Source organism: Rhinichthys klamathensis, unplaced genomic scaffold (assembly GCF_029890125.1).
Source record: "Rhinichthys klamathensis goyatoka isolate OS25496 unplaced genomic scaffold, OSU_Roscu_1.1 h1tg000275l_1, whole genome shotgun sequence".
In the NCBI taxonomy this organism is placed as follows: Eukaryota; Metazoa; Chordata; class Actinopteri; order Cypriniformes; family Leuciscidae; genus Rhinichthys; species Rhinichthys klamathensis.
In genome coordinates, this window is record NW_026606794.1 from 664,901 (window position 1) to 684,007 (window position 19,107).

Here is a 19,107-nt window from a genome sequence, read left to right on the forward strand (position 1 = left end):
ATGTTGCTGTGCCATTACTAATAACATCTTAGCGACTGTCACCAGTAAAGTATGAGGGATTGAACATCAATGCAGCATTTGAACATTTATATAATCTCATGGATCATGTTCTTGTTATGTTTGTTTTTTCCCAACTGTGATACTTTGCATTATTGCTTTATAAAATGGCACATAGGCTTGATTTTCAAACGAATTCTACAAAGATGAGTTTATCTTAAAGACAAATGGCAAAATAAGGAAATACAGCAAACATCTTAACTTTGGCAAATGTAACTTTTTAAGAAATACTGTTGATACATTGTAGTAAATCATAGATAAGCACATGAGACAAACCCTTCTCTTTTTTTTAAATCAACATAAAAAAATCAGAAAGTTGTGCACTACAAGTGGCACTACCTCCTTGGCACTTGAAGCCACAATAAGTGAGTGCTTTCAACCCAAAAAAATGAAAAGAGGAGGAAGCAGCTCCACATTTTGGTGTCTTGGCTTGTTCCATGCTTCACCTGAAGGGTGATAGTGATGCAGCAAGACCATCTACCATCGTGAACCTTCTCTGACTCCCTTCTCCTCTGTTGAGTGAAACATTCTTAGCAGCCATCTTATTCATGCAGGTTACCAAGGTCAATCTGAATGCCTTATCATCAACTGTTCTTTCTAACACTAATGTATAAGAATGCACTTTATTTCTGTGTTGTTTTTTTGAGACTTAGGTAAAACACCAGCTTTTTTCTTGCGTAACTTAACTTGGCCGCTATCTTGAGCCCTGCTCCAACTTTCACATTCACAGACATTCACCAGCCAATCGAGTCACCAGTCTAAACCCACATAGGACACTAACCGTACTGTATATATAAATCCAATTTAATTGAGCCATTAGCATGTGCAAACGTTTTAGCATGTGCAAAACCAGCGGCATGATCAGGAAATGGTCAACATGTTAGTTAAACACAAGCAATCACACAATCATGGTGTTTTTGCACTTGCTTGCAATTTTAGCATTACAATAATGCTCTCTTCAATCTGGCAACAATACATGCACCTTATAGATAAAATTCCCAATCCCATGCTAACTGCATTCGGAATAATAAGTTAAGGATTTTCAAGGCAGTTGCTCTACAGAAGAATAACACTCATAGCAAAATACCTCAATTACATCAATCACTGTTCAAATCTGGATCTTCAAAATACATAATACATTGCTGATTGCCGGGTACATTCAAATCTGCCAGCTCTCTGGTTAATCATTTGTGTGTTTTTTTCTGTTGATCTGGTACTGATTTCTAAATGTGGGATTGAACTTCATGCTCCTTGTATATTTTCATACTGCATTACATTTGTGTTTGATCATTTTGGCAAGTGTTTCACAAGATATCAGGTTAGTGTGATCTGTAGCCTGTTTGCTTTGGGTTTACACAGGAATTCATGTTTAAATATCCCATCACAGATTTGATCAGCCTAACCTTTCTTCTTAAGGATATTTGTACATTCGAATATCCATTCAATGAGTCCATTTTAAGGGAGACAGGTGAATGCTATGTCTAATTTGACTGGCACACGCAACTGGCAAAGTTGTCTCTACAGAATTGCTTTCTTGTTTGAAATTGTTCATTTCAAACCACATGGCTAAAATAGGGATGTCCTCAAGTAAAGTGAGAAGCGTCACGTAACTTCTCTGTAATCAAAACAGCGCATTCAGTTAAATAATTTTCAAGGCCTTCTTAATGATAAAAAAAGAACATCTCGCAATATCCTAAAAGATGGCAATAACTCAGGAATTTTAGAATGAACAAAAATTACATCGAAAAAAAGAAACGGCTCCACTTTTAAGACTTGCCGTGTTAAATATGGTATTTTCTTGCTCATTTTTCATTCAAAGACGTTTCATGCAACAACAATTTCTTTGAACAATGAAACACATATTTGTTATATGTTCAGTTAAAAAAAGAAGAAGCTTGTTTTACATATTTTTAAATATACTTCTTTTCCAGGGCAGGCACCGTACGCACAAACCAGGTACAGAGGCATGCCACATACTTGCATTGCTCTTGCATTCTACTATTGGCAGCTGTGATGTCATTGAAGCAGCAAGCTGGTGGGTAATCCTATTGTTTGGTTGACCCCGCCCATCTCACATTCTAAGCCATGCCCACAACTCTCCACACTGCTACTGTGACATCACAGAAGAATGGGGATAGATAGTACAAGCTAGAATGGGGAAAAAGGGCGGTGCAACAAGACTCTGTGGCGCATGCAGAGAGAGGGGGGTGGGGGTGTAAAGGAGGGAGAGGTCTGGCCCAGGGTTGCAGTTAGATTTTTGGATGGGGGTGGGGTTAAAGTCAAGGAAAACTGGCAATGATCATGTTTGTTGTTGTTTTTTGCACTACATGTTACTACTATGTATTTTTAAATCACATTTAGTTTCTTAACTTTATACAACATTGTCACAGATGAGGCTTTTTGTGGTTTGTCTCTCTCCCTCTGCTGGTACTGTGATAGGAGGATAGAGACGGAGAGAGATTATGAGTATGCCTTATACGTATATTTTCAAACATTTTACATTAGCCTTAGATATTGTATACTTATACAATCCTTTTTTATATATTTATCCAAATTTAGGTTTGTGCCTAGTTTAATTTCAGGTTTATCATCATATTGCTGCCTTTATGCCTACCCAAGTTTAATTCAAATACACTTGGAGTCTGATCGCATTTGGGTTTTTTTGTTTTTGTATTTTAGACTTTGCTTTGGGGGAGCGATATCAGACAGCGTTTAAGCAATTTTGCATTTTTTACCAAACCAAATTATCCACAAAGTTTAATCAAGTCATTATTTAAGCTTCATCAAATCGGGACTCCAATAGATGTGAATATGAAATGTGTGTACACTAATAATCAGATTTCAAGTGAATTAAAATTTCACTGACTACAACTTTAATGTCAGCCAAATGAAGTGTAGAGAAAAAAAATTCTTTATAGTTTTCTTTAACATGGACGCTCATGTTTTTCTGGTTATTTCTTAATGTTGATACTGTGGCTCAGCACTAGGAACCTGCTTAACCATCAAAACAAATCAAGATTATTGCAAAGTTGTTATCGTAACCTATTATATAGACAAGGGGTGCTTAAGGATATAAATCACTGGCTTTATAATATTCCACATTTCTAGCTGTTTTTGTTCATCAGTTAGACACAGTTGAAAATGCTGTGCTTTGGACTAAAAGTTACAATTGGATGGACTTTTTGACTCCACCAGACTGCCGCTGTTGCAACGTTCAAACGTACTTCGTGGCATCAGACAAGGTGGATTGATCTTTACTGCCTCCTTCCCTCCAGTTCCTACATCCACTGCTTCCTGTGTTTATAGTGGTCTGTGCTACTCTGTGGATAGGCCTATAGGATGGATTGGAAAAAGGTCAAAGGCAGAATTAAGCTGCCTTGGTTGATTTATGTGTTTTAAGGGAGACTCTGTCATTGCGAACAAATTCGCATTATATCCCAATAAGATAAAATCATTTGTGGCTATTCAATTGTTCATGGTGTTTCAGGGCAAGATGACCATGAAAAGAAAGTCTAAGAGCAGAAACGTCAAATGTGGTCAAAGAAATGAAATGTCCCACTAAACCCCCTCAAAAACAATGAGCATAAAAACGAATCAAAATAAAGGTTGTAGGAATAGATATGACTTTTTAAAAACGAAACAAAAATATAAATAAATAGGTAGAAGAAGAGGACCGGGTCAGTGGGTGGTTCAGGGTCATTGCCGGCATTGTCGTTTATATTCTATCTTCTGCGCTCATGTTAACCCTCTGTCTCTCACTCTTCGTGAAGCTGCAATCGGTACCGACTATAGCGAATTTGGAAGAAGAGCCTCTCCAGCGGTGAACGGGTCATTCCTGGCAGCGTGTGGTCGTCAGTATCCCCCACTCGCCGGAAACCCAAAGACTCGTACAGCTTGTGGGCGGCCATCTTGACTGCAGTTGTTCCCAGAACCACGGCTGAGAAGTTGTTTAACATGGCAAATTCTAGAACTCGTCGACCCAGGGCCTTGGCGATGCCTTTTCCACGGAAGCGAGAGTCCACAGACATGCGACGGAGTTCCAAGGTGTTGTCGTCCTCTCGACCTTGCGCTGCCACGATGCCCACCACTTGGCCTTGCAAAACTGCCACCCAGAAACAAGAGCCTGTGGGAATCAAAACAAAGATGATATTCAGTTTTTGACTATAGAGAAAACATTTGCCAGCTATTTGTAAAAATCTAGCATCTAAAATATGATCTAGGTTTCATTTAATTATTCTGACTAAGAGCTTTTTCTGCCCACTAGGGTCATGCTTATTTCCATCTGCATTCAGATTTTAGTATTCATCATGGTATAGGCTGCTCTTCAAAACCCTTCGTCGTTTAGATCATCAAGCCAATCAATTTTTTCAGTTCTAGACTACTTAAAATCTATTTATCTCGCATTATATAGTTGACAATCAATGATTCAGTTGTCTTTGAATAAGACTAGCAAAGTAGCTGATGAGAGGAGTTATTAAGAAGCAGTGACCATGCTTTTGTTAAAAAAAAAAAGGTGGTGCACTGAAATAGCAAAGCAGAGTTAAACTTTTTAAATATGTATTTTATGTTTTTGGTTGGCACACTTTTCCCGCTTCATCAGCCGCCCTTATATATTTTTTATGCTCTGTCTAAAAAATTGAATTATGTTCACCTGGAGATGTATAGCGATGTGCATTAGTGTGAGTGCAGATTACTAATAGGTTGTGTTCTGAAATGTGACACCACATTTAAGCACACTGTGTAGCAGTCAGTATTTATTGATCATGCCAGTTCATTTCCGATTTCCTGGAATTACAGATCTCCAAGTGTGTGCCATCAACGGAATATGAACCTGGGAGATATGTTTATGATTGTATAATGCACGGGGGAAACCTGTTATAATAAATTGTTTACAAGGAAAAGTCATAAAAATGTGCACCATCAAATGAGTTTCAAAGCTATTTGTAAGACCCATGATTGACGTAAATAAAACCTACTGATGACTTGCATCAGTAATGCTAAGAATTCCATTTTTTTGCATATTCTTTTCCTGTTGGGCAAGCCAACTGTCAGCTTTAGGTCAGATTCTTGTTTGAACAGCAGAGGAGCACAGATTACGGTAATTCTAATCTTAAACATTGTATTTTATGTCATGCTTGTGAGGCTCAGCTCTGTTATAAATAACTAAATTACTTACTGAGTTGCAGTGAGAAAGGAGATAAATACGGTGAGGGGGCAGGACTGTCACATCTGTGCCATAGAAGCTGCAAAGACTACAAATACACAAGGAGGACGCGACTGAGCTCTGGATTCTTCAAGACATAAGAAGTATAGCAGGAAAAGGTAAGTCTGAACCGATACGTTTTCAATGACTTGATGTTATCTTTTATCATGCATACTAATAATTGGTTCAGTATTTGAACTTTCTGTTTTCTGTTAAGAATCGTGTTTCTGGCATGAGGTCGATTAACTTCTTTGACACTCTCCTCTGTCTTACAAGATTAACCCCTCCCTGTTCAACACATGTTCTTAAGCATCTAGTCAATACCATCTTCTAAAATCTCTCACCATACTGTCTCGAAAAAAGTCAAAAAGAATCAGTTGAACATTAAATAAAATCACAACATTATATCAAAACTGCAAGTGTAATATTTATGTAAGAAGGATTAGTAGTGACGATAGCCGAGAGAGCTAAACATTCAAATGTCTGGTTAAACTTTTGGCCTGTGATATTAATCTACACTGTGTTCCAAATTATTATGCAAGTTTTTCAAATATAGTGTTGGTTTTATTTCTCCATATCCATTTAGATAACTGGTATCAATCTCAGACAGGTTTGTTAAATAGTTTGCCAGGTCTACTTAGGTAAATGGAAACCCTACTTAAACGGGATCTTCCAGATTATTAAGCAATTCACAGTTCACATAAAACACTGCACGCTGGTCCATTTACAAATATAAATGTTTTATATTCATTTTGTTCAAACAGTGCTGTTTCTTTTGCTATAGATATTTATTTTACATTTCAGAATATAAAGCAATGTTAATTGTGTTCTTAATTAGTTTCTTTTTCTTCTTTTTTAAAATAAAAAATATAACAAAAAGAACCGATAAGAATACCATTAAAGTACCTGATCGATAAGCCGTATCGGTAAGAGTAGTAAAACCTCAACGATACCCATCCCCAGTCATGACTGCATTAGCTTCAGGACTGAGGAGCACTATTAATCACTGTGGAACTGAACGTCCTGCTGTACACTCATTAGTTTTACTACACCCCCCTCCCCAGCTGTCTGATAACTGCTTTGTTTGTGTGTGTGTATGTGTGTGTGTGTGTGTGTGTGTGTGTGTGTGTACCATTCAAATGGAGAAAAATAACATTCGCCAATAATATTGAACAACTTTTAATGAACCAATAAAATCAAGTCCCACTTCACATTATTTCCTGCTGAATATGCAGTTTTACGCATCCCATTAAAGAAATTAAATGTCACTAATGCCATTTCATGTCATCATTAAAGTGGGGAGCATAACAGATCTGTTCGTGTATTTCCCATATATTAAAGAGGTGTCTTCCTGTCCAAACTAGTCTTCTTTTTCATGTATATCACTATGGTGCTGTATTTTATGGGGTATTCCTTGTGTTTTAAGTATCTGACAAAAACCCTGTCTCTTTAATAATAAAAGCCACTTCAAATAGATATTGAGTGCATTAAAGAAACATCACCCTGGCAGATAACCCATATATCTTTACCATTCCCTCCTCAGATGTAGGATTCCACATTAGCATAGCAAGAGAGAAAATCCCTTGGGAGAATCCTTTGTCTGCATGCTGCTACTAAACAAAACTACCACACATACTCACAGCGGGGCTTTGATTCACACCTTCCCCCATTTCCTGACCCTAGTCTTCAATTCTCTCTTTCACTTGATGCAGAACTAAATAAGAAGCTTGTACGCACAGAAACTGTCTGCACTAAGGGACTGACAACTATTTTTATAGTTGTAATTTTATAGTTTATAATTTATATATATATATATATATAAATAAAGAAATAAACATTGATTCAACAAGGATGCATTAAATTGATAAAGTAACAGTAAAGAAATGTATAATGTTAAAAAAAAATATTTTAAACCTTCTATTCATCAAAGAATCCTGAAAAAAATGATTAGTAAGATTCTTGAAAGTCTCTTATGTTCACAAAGCCTGCATTGTTTGATCAAAGCAGTAAAGAAAACGTAATATTATGAAATATTATTACAATTTAAAATAACTGTTTTCTATTTTAATATATTTTAAATTGTAAATTATTCAAGCAAGTCTTCAGTGTCAAGGGATCCTAAAGAAATCATTCTAATATGCTGATTTGTTGCATAAGAGACATTTCTTATTATTAACATTGTTGTAAACAGGTGTGCTGCTTAATATTGTTGTGGAACATTGGTTTTTTTAAAGATTTTTTTAAGATTCTCTGATGAATGGAAAGTTCTAAAGAACAGCATTTTTTAAATAGAATTTTTTGTAACAATGTTAAAGTCTTTACGTCTGATCAATTTTTATGCATCCTTTCTGAATAAAATAAATAAAAGATTTCTTTAAAAGATCAAATAAAATCCCCAAGCTTTGAACGCAAGTGTATCATTTTGCATCACTCACAGTGATTATCCAGGCCATATAAGATAGACTCTTAAGATATATCAACCGGCTTTACTTTCTGAGAGCATTCTGATTGCCAGCATCTGGCTGTTTGTTAAGGCAGCTGCTCTGAATTTGACCGTGAAGTGCTGCAGCAGAGTTTATCATAGGCAATAAATGTCTGTCCTTACGCTGACGCTGTGTGAGGGAAGCCCATAGAATGATAAAAGATTTCAGCCATCCAGCACTCGATCTGCACGTACTACTACCATCTGCTAAACAATTCCAGAGCGCCAATCATACACAAGTAGGTTAAAGAACAGTTTTTATCTGCAAGGTATCAGGATACTAAAGAGCCACTAACCACCTCCATCATTCTGTCCCTCTTCAACTGTACGTTGATTGTTATCTGCAGTATTAGTATGTTTACTACTGCATCACAGTTATATGCACAATGGGATTCATTAACTGTACTTGATCTACTGCTAATGTATCCATCCGAAAGGGTTTGTTGTATTTATCACTTAACTCTAAAAGTTTGCTCTCTCTGCGCTTAAAAATGGATCATAAGTGGAAAGTTATTTTTTATTTTGGGGTGCTTTAAAGATTATAACTGTAAATCTGAGTTTACTGCAACACAATTTGTATCAGCATTTTTCCTACCTTCAATCAATAGGCCCACATGACTCAGAAGATGTATCCTCAAGAGCAGAACTGAGAGAGACTTTCTGCATATTTCATGAGTCTTCATCATTAAAGCTACACATCAGATATTCAGCCCATCTTGGACTTCTAAAGTGCAGTATTTACCCTCAATTTCACAGGTACTGATCCTGAGAGTGTTTGTTCTGGTGAGATAAATGGTTGATTGAGGAAGCTGGTGCATTGTGGGAACTGGGAAGTTCATACATTGAAATATTTTTTCTCTTAAATATAGTAAGATCTATGTAAAATTATAAGTATTCGTGCCTAAGCATGTTATTAGATCAGCAAAATTATATTTTACTATCAAGTGCCCAGGTGCTGTTTGATGTAGACGTATTTATATCATATTTTATATATAAATATATTGTGATTTTTATATATATATATATATATATATATATAATGTCATTGACTTCACCAATATAATGAACTGCTTACAGTACCATTCAAAAGTTTGTCAGCAAGATTTTTTTTAAAGAAATTAATAGTTTTATTCAGCAAGGACACCTTACATTAATCTAAAGTGACCAGTAAAATGTGTTACAAAACACTTTTTTATATATGCTGCTCTTTTGAACTTTCTATTCATCTAAAAAAATCCTGAAAAAATTTAACGTTTTAAAAAAAATGTAGCAGCACATCTGTTTCCAACACTGATAACAATAAGAAATGTTACTTTGGCACCAAATCAGCATTTAAGAATGATTTCTGAAGTATAATTAAAATTATTTAAAATTGTAATATTTCACAATATTAATGTTTTTCCTGAATATTGTTCAAATAATTACAGCCTTAAGAGACTGCTTTCAAAAACATTAAAAAAAAACTTACTGACCCCAAACTTTTGAACAGTGTGAGTGTTTTACAGGTTTGGCAATACTTATGAGAGCCAAATCTTAAAAAAAAAAAAAAAAAAATGTCCTCACAAATATAGCGAAACATGTTGAAAACCTACTTGTGATGAGAATTTTGTGTCAATGTTTATGTGCGTGAAATTACCCCTTACCTGTGGGTTTCATGTAATACTCCTCAATGTCAGCCATATCAGTGTGCAGAGCGCAGTCCAGGTATTCGAGAATGACTTTTCTGCTGTAGTAATAACGTGCACCCATTAGAATAAACGGTGCGCAGAAGGTCAGTGTGAAGGATTTGGTCATAACATAGCACATTACTATGGAGAAATGGAAGAAAAATAAACGACACCTGTCAGAAAAGAGAATCAAATGTTTGATTTTTGGCAGAAGAGAGACAAATAGACAAACAAATGTTTACACAATTAGGAGTGTGCAGAGAAACCCTGATTTTACCAGGGCAGTGAGATGTAATGGAAAACAGACTAATTACAGTGTATCCTGTAATTTAAAAAAAAGTAGTAAGTAACTTTATACATATGTACGGTTGGAGTTTTAATGGGCAATGGAGTGCACAATAACAGGGTCTTCATGGATGTAATTAAACTCAAGAAAATCTCAGTATGTTGGCTGTTGGCACAGGATGGCGCCCTTGAGTAAGGCTACAACTGCGCATTGTTTACTGTCAACACAACTCTAACTAACTGTAAAATGCGCTTACAAAGTTTTTGCTATTCTTAAGAACACTTCAAGTTAGCCTTTATGCTGAATTTATCAGAGGAACAGTTGCCATAGGTGTACCGTGATGCAGCATATTCTCTGAGCATATTTAGTATGCAAGTGTATAGACATTGTTAAAAACAAAATCATTAATTTCAGCTGTAGGGTTGTAAATCATTTTTCAATGTAGCATAAAGGTACAAAAATGTTGCTGTTTAGCCAGATCGCCACGATGCTCACTTACACCGCCTGTAGTTGAAAACCATTGAAAATCATTAGTAAACAAGAAAATGAAATAAATCATTAAATATTATACGTATTATTAATGGTTATCAATTCTCTGTAAATTAAACGTCATAGACCTAAACAGGCAAAAAAAAAAAACACACACACACACAACTTCGTGCACTAACGCGAGACGTAGGCTATTGTGGGGAACGTAGTGCGCTCGCGCGGGACTCATTCATTCATTCATCATTTGGCGCACACACATTCACCGGTAACGCATGCCGCATACTCTGAACTGCTGCTGCTGCTGTCTTTGTGACTCCTTGATATTCACTGGGATTGTATATTAAACGAAAAAGATTTCACGTGCGTAAAAAAAAAAAAAAAGTTAGCTTCATCGTTTTGAACATAAAATGTATGATGATTTGAGCATAAAATTGATCAACTGGGCTCATCATTTTAGTTAGATTCTTTTAATTTTAACAATTATTATACTTACTTATGAACTCAAACAGCTCAGAGCTTATTTTCACATGTTGCAGAGGAACAATGATGAAAGCGATACTCTCATCGTATTCCCGAATTTTGGTCACATACCTGTGAGAAAGGCATAGATAATTTGGGTTCTAGTTTGCTGTTTTAGACCCCGAAATGCCGAATTAGGTATCCGCTCCATGATTCCCTCGTTGAAGATCCGGCGCACCTCCTCATGGTCCGAGCGTTCAAATTCGCGAATAAAAACCTGGTTCCGTTTTTCAACCTTATTCTCGATCGCACTGGGAGAAGACGTCCACATTTGCGAGGAGGAAACTATAATTGAATCTTTTTTTGTCCCAGCTATGGCCTCGTGATCGTCTGCAACGATTTTAGTCTCGCAAACCATTTTGGGAGACGAACAATGCATGCAACTGGCCTGAAATTAACTGAAATTGGGGAGAAGCAAATAAATAAATAAAAGATGGATGATGGTCTTCTTTGTTATGGAAAGAAAAAAGACTGATGTACTACTGCAACCCTGAGCTTCCTCACGACCAAGACTTGCCGGTGCATCACAAGTGGTATTTATAATGCGCCAAAGCCGCATTCAGATTCTGGGGTGTGGGTGTTCTCCTCATCTCGCTGATTGGATGCGGCGCTGTGCCACATCACGGCGGTGGGAGGTGAAAGTACAAAAGAAACACTGTAACGTGTCTTTTTAAAACAGTATTTTTTCCCCGTTAGTACACCGGCGAAATCCCTCACATGTTTATGTTTTGGGGGGAGAGTGAACCTGATGCGCTCTGGAGCGCCTTGAACCCCGTGTGTGATTGCAGTAGCCTATCTGCAACGTCACGACGATGCTGCGCAACATCAGTCTGCATACATCAATGATGCACACCCGACCTGCACATTTTACAATGAGTGTGCAGATGTCAGGGGGTTTCATCCACTGGCATTTTACTAACGTGCACAGCTTGTTTTACCAGTGTGTGTGTGTGTGTGTGTGTGTGTGTGTGTGTGTGTGAGTGACACTTTTACTGCACTGCAATGCTACGCTTTGGATACATTGCACACCCCTTATTTCTTGGGACCCCAGATCAGTGTGGTCGTGACTCGTGTCCACTTATTTGTAATGAGCGACTTTGGGAATGTTTTCTCAAAGTCGCTTATGTTTTGTGCTTATTAGCAGTATAGAGTCCGAGTCCTAGTCTAGATCAGCAGCCTATGCGCAAAACTTCCGTATTCTGACAAGTCGCATCGCTTCCGGTCCAAAGTCTTTTGTATGTGCTTAGTTAAATATTGAGCTGTTAAGAGCTACTAAAGATGAGCATAACCAATGTCCATCTGATACCTTAAAAGTTCATAGAAACCGCCGTCAGTTCATCTACTGTTGACACTTTCTCTGACAAGTGGATGCAATGAGAACTGTTTTATTTTTTGTTCAAGTGACGTTCGGCATAAAGTCTATTTAATGTAGCCCATGATAAGTTTGTGGTAGCCTACGTTGAATCGCATAATGAAATCCAGATCCCGTGTTCATCAGTTTTTAAAAACATTGCAGCCTGCCTATGAGAATGAGAACATAGGCCTAGCCTATAGGAGATATTATTTTTTGACCCTTTTTTCGGATTCCCTCATTTACTAGCCTAGCTACATATCGATGTAGGATGTATTTTATTCTCTTTTCTAAATTTTTATCACAAGAATAGCTAAACACAACTCCCGCTATGACCGGATTACGTCAGTACCTAGTTGTAAATGATTTAGGCTGAATATATGTTCTCTAAAGAAACTGATGCCCTGAAGAAATCGCCTCGATTTGAATAAGGTCGTATTGTACAGAACTAGTTTAGACTGGATCGCCCCCGCCCTTTCTTCTTCTTCTTCTTCCCCGACCATACCCTCCCCCTCCCAGACGAAAAGAGTCTTCTTTTTTTCTAAATGTTTGAGCAGGCTATATCTTACATGCGCCCTAATACGAAAGCGACGTTCCTCAACAATTAAAAAAAAAATGAAAGCGCGAGTAGTAATAGCTCTAGTGAAGATGCGGACTTTTCTCAGCATCAGCATCTGCGTGCAGACTGGTTGTTGTGCCAACGGGCATGCGCGCGCGCGCGCTCAGGCTGTGAGCAGCACTCTTGTCAGTTTGAAGATGTATTATCATAATATTTAAGTATAGGCTAGTGTAATATTTGTTAGAATGAATGTTTGCGCAGGTAAAAACTGTGTTCTTGTGTATTATAGCTCTGTCCAAAATCTAAAATCTTAATGCAATATTTTACAATAGCCTACAGCTCACTTACCTCAATCTTCAGTGAGAATGAATTAGCATATTTTAGTAATGTGACTCCTAAATTAATAGAAAATACTATAATTGAAAATGAATCTTAACTCATCAGATCTACTTCTAAAAAGTGGTTGAATTGTTGGTTCCTTTTGAATAGCCTACTTTGCGTAGCCTACATGAGGTCACTTGTTTCTCCTTCCATTATGTAACTTGACCTTTGACCTCAGCAGTCCAGAGAGAAGTGGCAACCCCAAATGCCAGGCAGCACCAAAACTGCATAGTGTGTGCTTCATTTTGCAATAACCCTCGACCTTTCAGATTCTCAGAAATCGTAATCACTAGTGTGTGTGTGGCAAGGTTGGGGTTTCTGAGACACTTACTAAGCCTAGTCAAGGCATATGCCTGCATTTTAAATCATAATTAATTTATTGCCCATTCTTCTTAAAGGATTAGTTCACCTCAAAATGAAAATTTCCTGATAATTTACTCACCCCAATGCCATCCAAGATGTTCATGTCTTTCTAGAACTTTAAAATAGCACAAATATTAGAGAGCCATCCTCATACATGAGTGAATAATCTTGCTGCTTTGTGTGATTGTTATAATGGCCAGGGCCCCCCTGAATGGGCGTGCGTTTGTGCACATGCATTGGTTTGTGCTAGTGGGTCTCTGAGTAACACAAGCAATAGCCATCATTTCACCGTCTAGGTTAACTATAGACCTGATATAGTCCGACTATGAGTAAACCATTTCTAGCCAAAATAACCGTGAATTTTGTTACATATAATTTTGGCCAAAATAACTTGCAAGATGTATGATAATCCATCATGTAAGCAAAGTTAACAGTGATTACCAGGTGTTTGGTTTCATTTCTTTGACATGTTATATAGCCTGTGGGGCGTCTATTGTTATTGTATACTGTGCGTCTCTTGCGCTATGGTTAGACGTCTATTAAATTAAATGTTGCCTTGTTTTAGCCTAGACGTCATGCAGGGCTGTGTTTGGACGGCTATTAGACGTCTTTTAAACGCAAAATTGCTTGCTGGGACTCCTCATTTTTCCTCTTGGTTGTATAGAATTAGCATTACTCAACTTTACTAATTTCCGCAAATACGAGTCACGTGTCAATGGTTAAATAGCTCTAGGGCTTTTGTACTTTCGAGTATAGGAAATGAAACAAAAATTAAACAAAAAAACTAGTCTTCATGCACTTTTAACTCTGAAGCCAAGACCAGAGGAAAGGATTTTTACCACAGCCTGCACTGTTTCAAGAAAACCAACATCTGTCTTACCTTTGCACAACCATACATTTGTTCTCATTATATACATCTAATTTAAAATACTTTCCCTCTGCTATGTTCACTAAATTAAACCAACCATTAATAATTGAAAACAAAATGTATTATCGATTTGCATTGTTTTTATCATCACTGCCTGCTTATAATTTCTGTTTTAATTTCTTAAACACTGCGTCATAATAAGTGAATTTTGAAAATATAATAGCCATATTACCCAGAATGCAAGGCAAATTACGATATTTTACTGTAATATAGAAATGCAGCATTGTACTGTTGATTTTTACAGTACTGTGCTGCTAAATCTACAGCGACATTTAACAGTCTTGATTTGCATAGAAACTATAAAAAAAGCACTAGTCTACAAGATTATCAGCAGTCTAGATCATTTTGACAATAATGGCTGTCATAACGTTGTTTTATTTTGCTTTCAACAGTAGTAGGTGTATATTTACATAAACCTAACACTGTTGAAAGTCAGAAATGTTTCTCACTTCCTAGGGTCAGTAAGATGTTTTTCGATAGAAGTCTCTTCTGTTCACTATGGCTGCATTTATTTGATCAAAAATAGGCTTACAGTAAAAACAGTAATATTGTGAAACAAAAAATAGGCTAATAAAATATTAACAACAGTGAAAAATTAATCATTTAAAATAACATTTCTATTTTTAAAATGTATATTTACATTTATTCCTGTGCTGACAAAGCTGAAATTTCAGCATAATTACTCCAGTCTTCAGTGTCGCATGATTCTTCAGAAATCATTCTAATATGCTGATTTGATGCTCAAGAAACATTTCTTATTATTATCACTGTTGAAAACAGTTGTGCTGCTCAATATTTTTGTGCAAACCGTGATGCACTTTTTTTTCAGAAGAACAGCATTTATTTGAAATGGAAAACTTTATCAATTAATAAATTATTGCTGAATAAAAAAAAACTTATTTTGGTTTATGCACGCTGTCTGAGAGACGTTTTCTGAGCGCAAAAACCTGAAATGCGCGCCATAAAGCCGCTCATACAACAGCGCATAAGTACTGAACTGAGTTCTTTTTGGCACCTTATTGGGCTTGAACTGTCAAATACCCACGATTATATGTCAGAATGTCCGTCTTTGCGAATATCCTCGTAAACACAGTAATTTATGTCTTAAGTGAATGTAAACAGTTGAGAAAGAAACCGCATGAGTATCAGTATATTAGATCCGTGCATTTGGTCTTAAAGTGACGGCTGCCTAAGAAACATGTTGTCATCTGTCATTAATGGTAATCAAACAACAGAAGACAAAGAAAATTACTCACTGCTCTTGACTGAATCACTTTTGTAACTTTAATAAGAATAAATGTATATTTAATTTACACAGTGAAGATATGCAGTGTTTTTTGTACATTTAATACTTTATACAATTTATGTAGTATATTTAGTATTTAAGTAGCTTATTCTTATATCTAGTGATTGACGTTTTGAGTCAGGTAGGTCTATTTCATTTGTGTCTATTGCTATTTTATCACTGTTGAGTTGTCTTCAGTAAGCTTGTGAGTTGTTGTTTTTTTTACTTAGGCTAGTTCTAGTTTTTTTGCGATATTGAAATTGGTGAAGTATCAAAAATTTTGAAATAAAAAACTTATTTAAAGCAAAAATAACTATAGCATGATGTATAGCATTGTTGTGGAATAAAATGACTCCTATTGTGATATTAGATTTTGGTCTTATGTATATATTTCACATGGTTTTTCTATTGATACATGATACATCTATTGATACATGATTGTTGACATAATGTGTATCCTGTTTTAAATGTCATTCCTCACAAAGTGTTGACTGACATTGAGAGACAAGACTGTGTAGCTGTTTATTTCTAAATGACATTTAATGGAAACATTAAACAAAAACACTACAGCATTTATGAATACAGAAGTCACCAAATTAATTTCAAATACTTCTTAACGGGTACCATCATTGACCAATTTAACTGCAAAAAGGAACTAATTTGCATTACATCTGAAATGTTGTTTTGCCTGATTATTCAGTGACTGTTTGACTTTGTTTGAGCAGTTTTGTTTCTCTTGCTCTGTAAAAGTGCTCAATGTGGTTAATTATTTCTTCAAAAAACATTTAATTATATGAACATTAGTATATTCATAATCATATGATGCTATTAAGATATTCTATTAATTATATGATTTCATCATTATATAGTGTGTACTGATGTATATCATTTGTAATTAGTGTGACATGATTAAAAGTACTGCAGATTAGAGAGGATACAGAAGGGACTAATATTCCTCACGCAGCTTTTACTAGTAACTCATAAAAACAGAGCGAAAGGAAGTGGCAGAACGAGGGAGAGAACTGGCAGGAAACCAGCATATGTTAATGGGTTGAATGTGATGCCATGTCCTCTGATCTGTCAGCTCACACACATCGCCATGAATGGTGTTCACCCAGAACCACATGGGTCAGGTGAGGTACTCCTACGCTACCCCCACAACTGAACCAATGTGACCTTTTTGTGTCTCTTGTTTTAAATATCAGATTTTTATTCTGAGGGGCTTTATAAGGTTTGGGGGAAATGAAAATATTAAGTGTTTCTATTAAATCCAATAAATTAATGCTATAGACTATAGTCTTAATCATTATTAAATATTCCAATCGAACAGGATTTGGGGTGGGGATTGTTTGGGTAGTTTACATCTAATCATTTAGCAGACGCTTTTATCCAAAGCATCTTAAAATATAAAAAAAGGTTACACTTTATTTTAAGATGACATCATTACATTGTACTTACTATAGAGTTAGGGTTAGTTACTCGTATTTATGTATACTTTACTGTTATTACTATTGTAAGTACGTGTATAGTAACAAATAACTGCATCACCTTAAAATAAAGTGTTACCAAAAAAAAAGCACAAGCAATTTATAGTAGCCAACAAAAAGCAATTTAATAACGAATGTCAAGAGTAAATTAGAGTAGCACAAAAGGAAGAGCAGAAATATAGCAGCCTAAAAGTGGAGAAAATGATACAGGCTGTAGATATTACTAAAGGTGTTACTCTACAACAGGTAAAGTAGAGATCGCCAAAAAGCATCATTAAGCACAGTGATCAAGGCTAATGAATAGTGGAATGGCTTGTTTTAACGCTTTAGGACAGGTGTTTTCAAACTGGGGTCCGGAGATCCCCAAGGGGGCTCAAATGAGTGCTAGATGGTCTGCCAAAAAAAGTTCAAAGAAAAAATTTGTAAAAAAATATTATAATCATAAAATATATAATAATACACATTTAAAGAATTTGACATTTCATTCTGCTTTCTAAATAATAGTCATAATAATGAAATCATGAGGTAAATCATTATTTTGTTGTATTGACAAAGTTATGTCTAATAAAACTGTGGATAGAAAAAGGCTTGATAGAACTCATATTTTCCTGGAAAAATATATATATATTTACACATAATATTTAATTTGTTTAGTATGAAACTGTCTATGAAAATGTGTAGCTTTCTTTATATTTTAGGAAGGGTTCCTTGCAAAATCCATGGCATCGTGAAGTTTGAAAACCCCTGCTTTAGAGGGTCATAATAATTCCATAATAATTCCTTTTAATTCCATTGTTAATTTGGTGATATAAACTAGTGTTTTTGAGTGCATGGATTCCATTGTAATCAGTATCACTGTGCGTCTGTGTTTTGTTCCAGGATTTTTTGATTCTAAAAATAATCCATCTGTGGGTGTGTCCCAGGATGCCCACCATCCGCACACTGTGTCCACTTTCATCTGGGACTCATGCCTGGTGCCAGGGGCATCAACCACCCAGACACTACTGTCAGCATCGGGACACAGGGTCAGAGAGAGGGAAACCGGGAGAATTACAGAGAGAGAGATGAAGAGAGAATGTGTTTAAGAGGGAGGGCAGGAGGAGGAGAGTAAAACAGGAACAAACCGGATTCTCCATCCTGTAGGAGACAGACAGACAGACGGGTCTGGGAGGGAGGCTGGAGGTTTGTTCTCCTCGAAAAAACAGACAGCAACTCTGAATTTTTTCAAAATCAGCAAGAGATGTAGAGGTGTCAGCAGATGCATAATGCAACAGGGCGTCACCTCGTAGCAGACCGTCAGTTAAGTACCACACACACACTTACACACACGTTTACAGTGTGTGTAATGGGGCGGTCTTTTTTTCTTCACAATCCATCATTTCTCTGCAGAACCCCTGCTCAGAAACTCTTTACACCAGAATGGTGTGGCAGTGGCTTTCTCACTCACTCTTTCTTGCCTATAGGAAAGTGAATATTTTATCATCAGAAAGGGCCATGCACAGACCTATTCATAGTTTAGCCCCTAATGAGTAATTCATTTGAGGCTTCTGCAAAAAATATGTATGCATAATTAATGGCTTACGATCTTTTAAGTATTCATGAGCCACTCACTACATGGGTGAAACACCCTCCAAGGTCCTTGTGGCTGGTCTGAGATAAGTATTGAGATTTTTATTTTAGATGCCCATTTCTAACTCCTGTTGTTTGTTTAGGACTTAAATTAGCTGTATAATTGTTTTTTTTTCACTTATTTGCTGGACATCATGATGAGTGAAGCTAAAGTGTAACTATAACTCTGACCCAAGTCCAACTTCTGCCTTCCTCGTCCATCATCATAATAAAAGCTGCAACATTAGTCCATTTTGACCTAATTGATCAATGGATAATGTCCAGTGTTTGAGCTTTAATTGCACACTTTTGTCTCTAACGTTTCAAGTAAAACACAGAATATGTGTTAAATTAATATTATTAAACTTAAAAACATGTTTAAATTCATAGTGACAAATATTCTGTTTCCCTCCCATTTGTATCCTCACAAAATTGTTTTTCA

At 36.3% G+C, this 19,107-nt stretch overlaps 1 protein-coding gene and 1 long non-coding RNA gene across 2 annotated transcripts; one reads left to right on the forward strand and one right to left on the reverse strand.

Annotated features, from left to right (window-relative positions):
- Positions 1-3,695: 3,695 nt before the first annotated feature.
- nat8l (N-acetyltransferase 8-like) lies at positions 3,696-11,379 on the reverse strand. Its single transcript, XM_056268607.1, has 3 exons — positions 10,776-11,379; positions 9,386-9,550; positions 3,696-4,180 (listed from the first exon to the last, which is right to left on the reverse strand). The coding sequence occupies exons 1-3, from the start codon at positions 11,080-11,082 to the stop codon at positions 3,813-3,815; spliced, it is 840 nt and encodes a 279-aa protein (XP_056124582.1). The 5' UTR covers positions 11,083-11,379; the 3' UTR covers positions 3,696-3,812.
- Positions 5,046-18,755, forward strand: LOC130102644 (uncharacterized). Its single transcript, XR_008809248.1, has 3 exons — positions 5,046-5,379; positions 8,351-8,498; positions 17,937-18,755. It is a non-coding gene; the product is annotated as an uncharacterized LOC130102644 (long non-coding RNA).
- Positions 18,756-19,107: the final 352 nt, after the last annotated feature.

Excerpts from the sequence above, each read along its gene's own strand:
- nat8l (XM_056268607.1), bottom strand. The coding sequence starts at position 11,082 with ATGCATTGTTCGTCTCCCAAAATGGTTTGCGAGACTAAAATCGTTGCA. Across the intron at positions 9,551-10,775 it reads TATCTATGCCTTTCTCACAG|TAATGTGCTATGTTATGACC; the intron begins GTATGTGACCAA and ends ATTTCTCCATAG. Across the intron at positions 4,181-9,385 it reads GTATTACATGAAACCCACAG|GCTCTTGTTTCTGGGTGGCA; the intron begins GTAAGGGGTAAT and ends TGATTCCCACAG.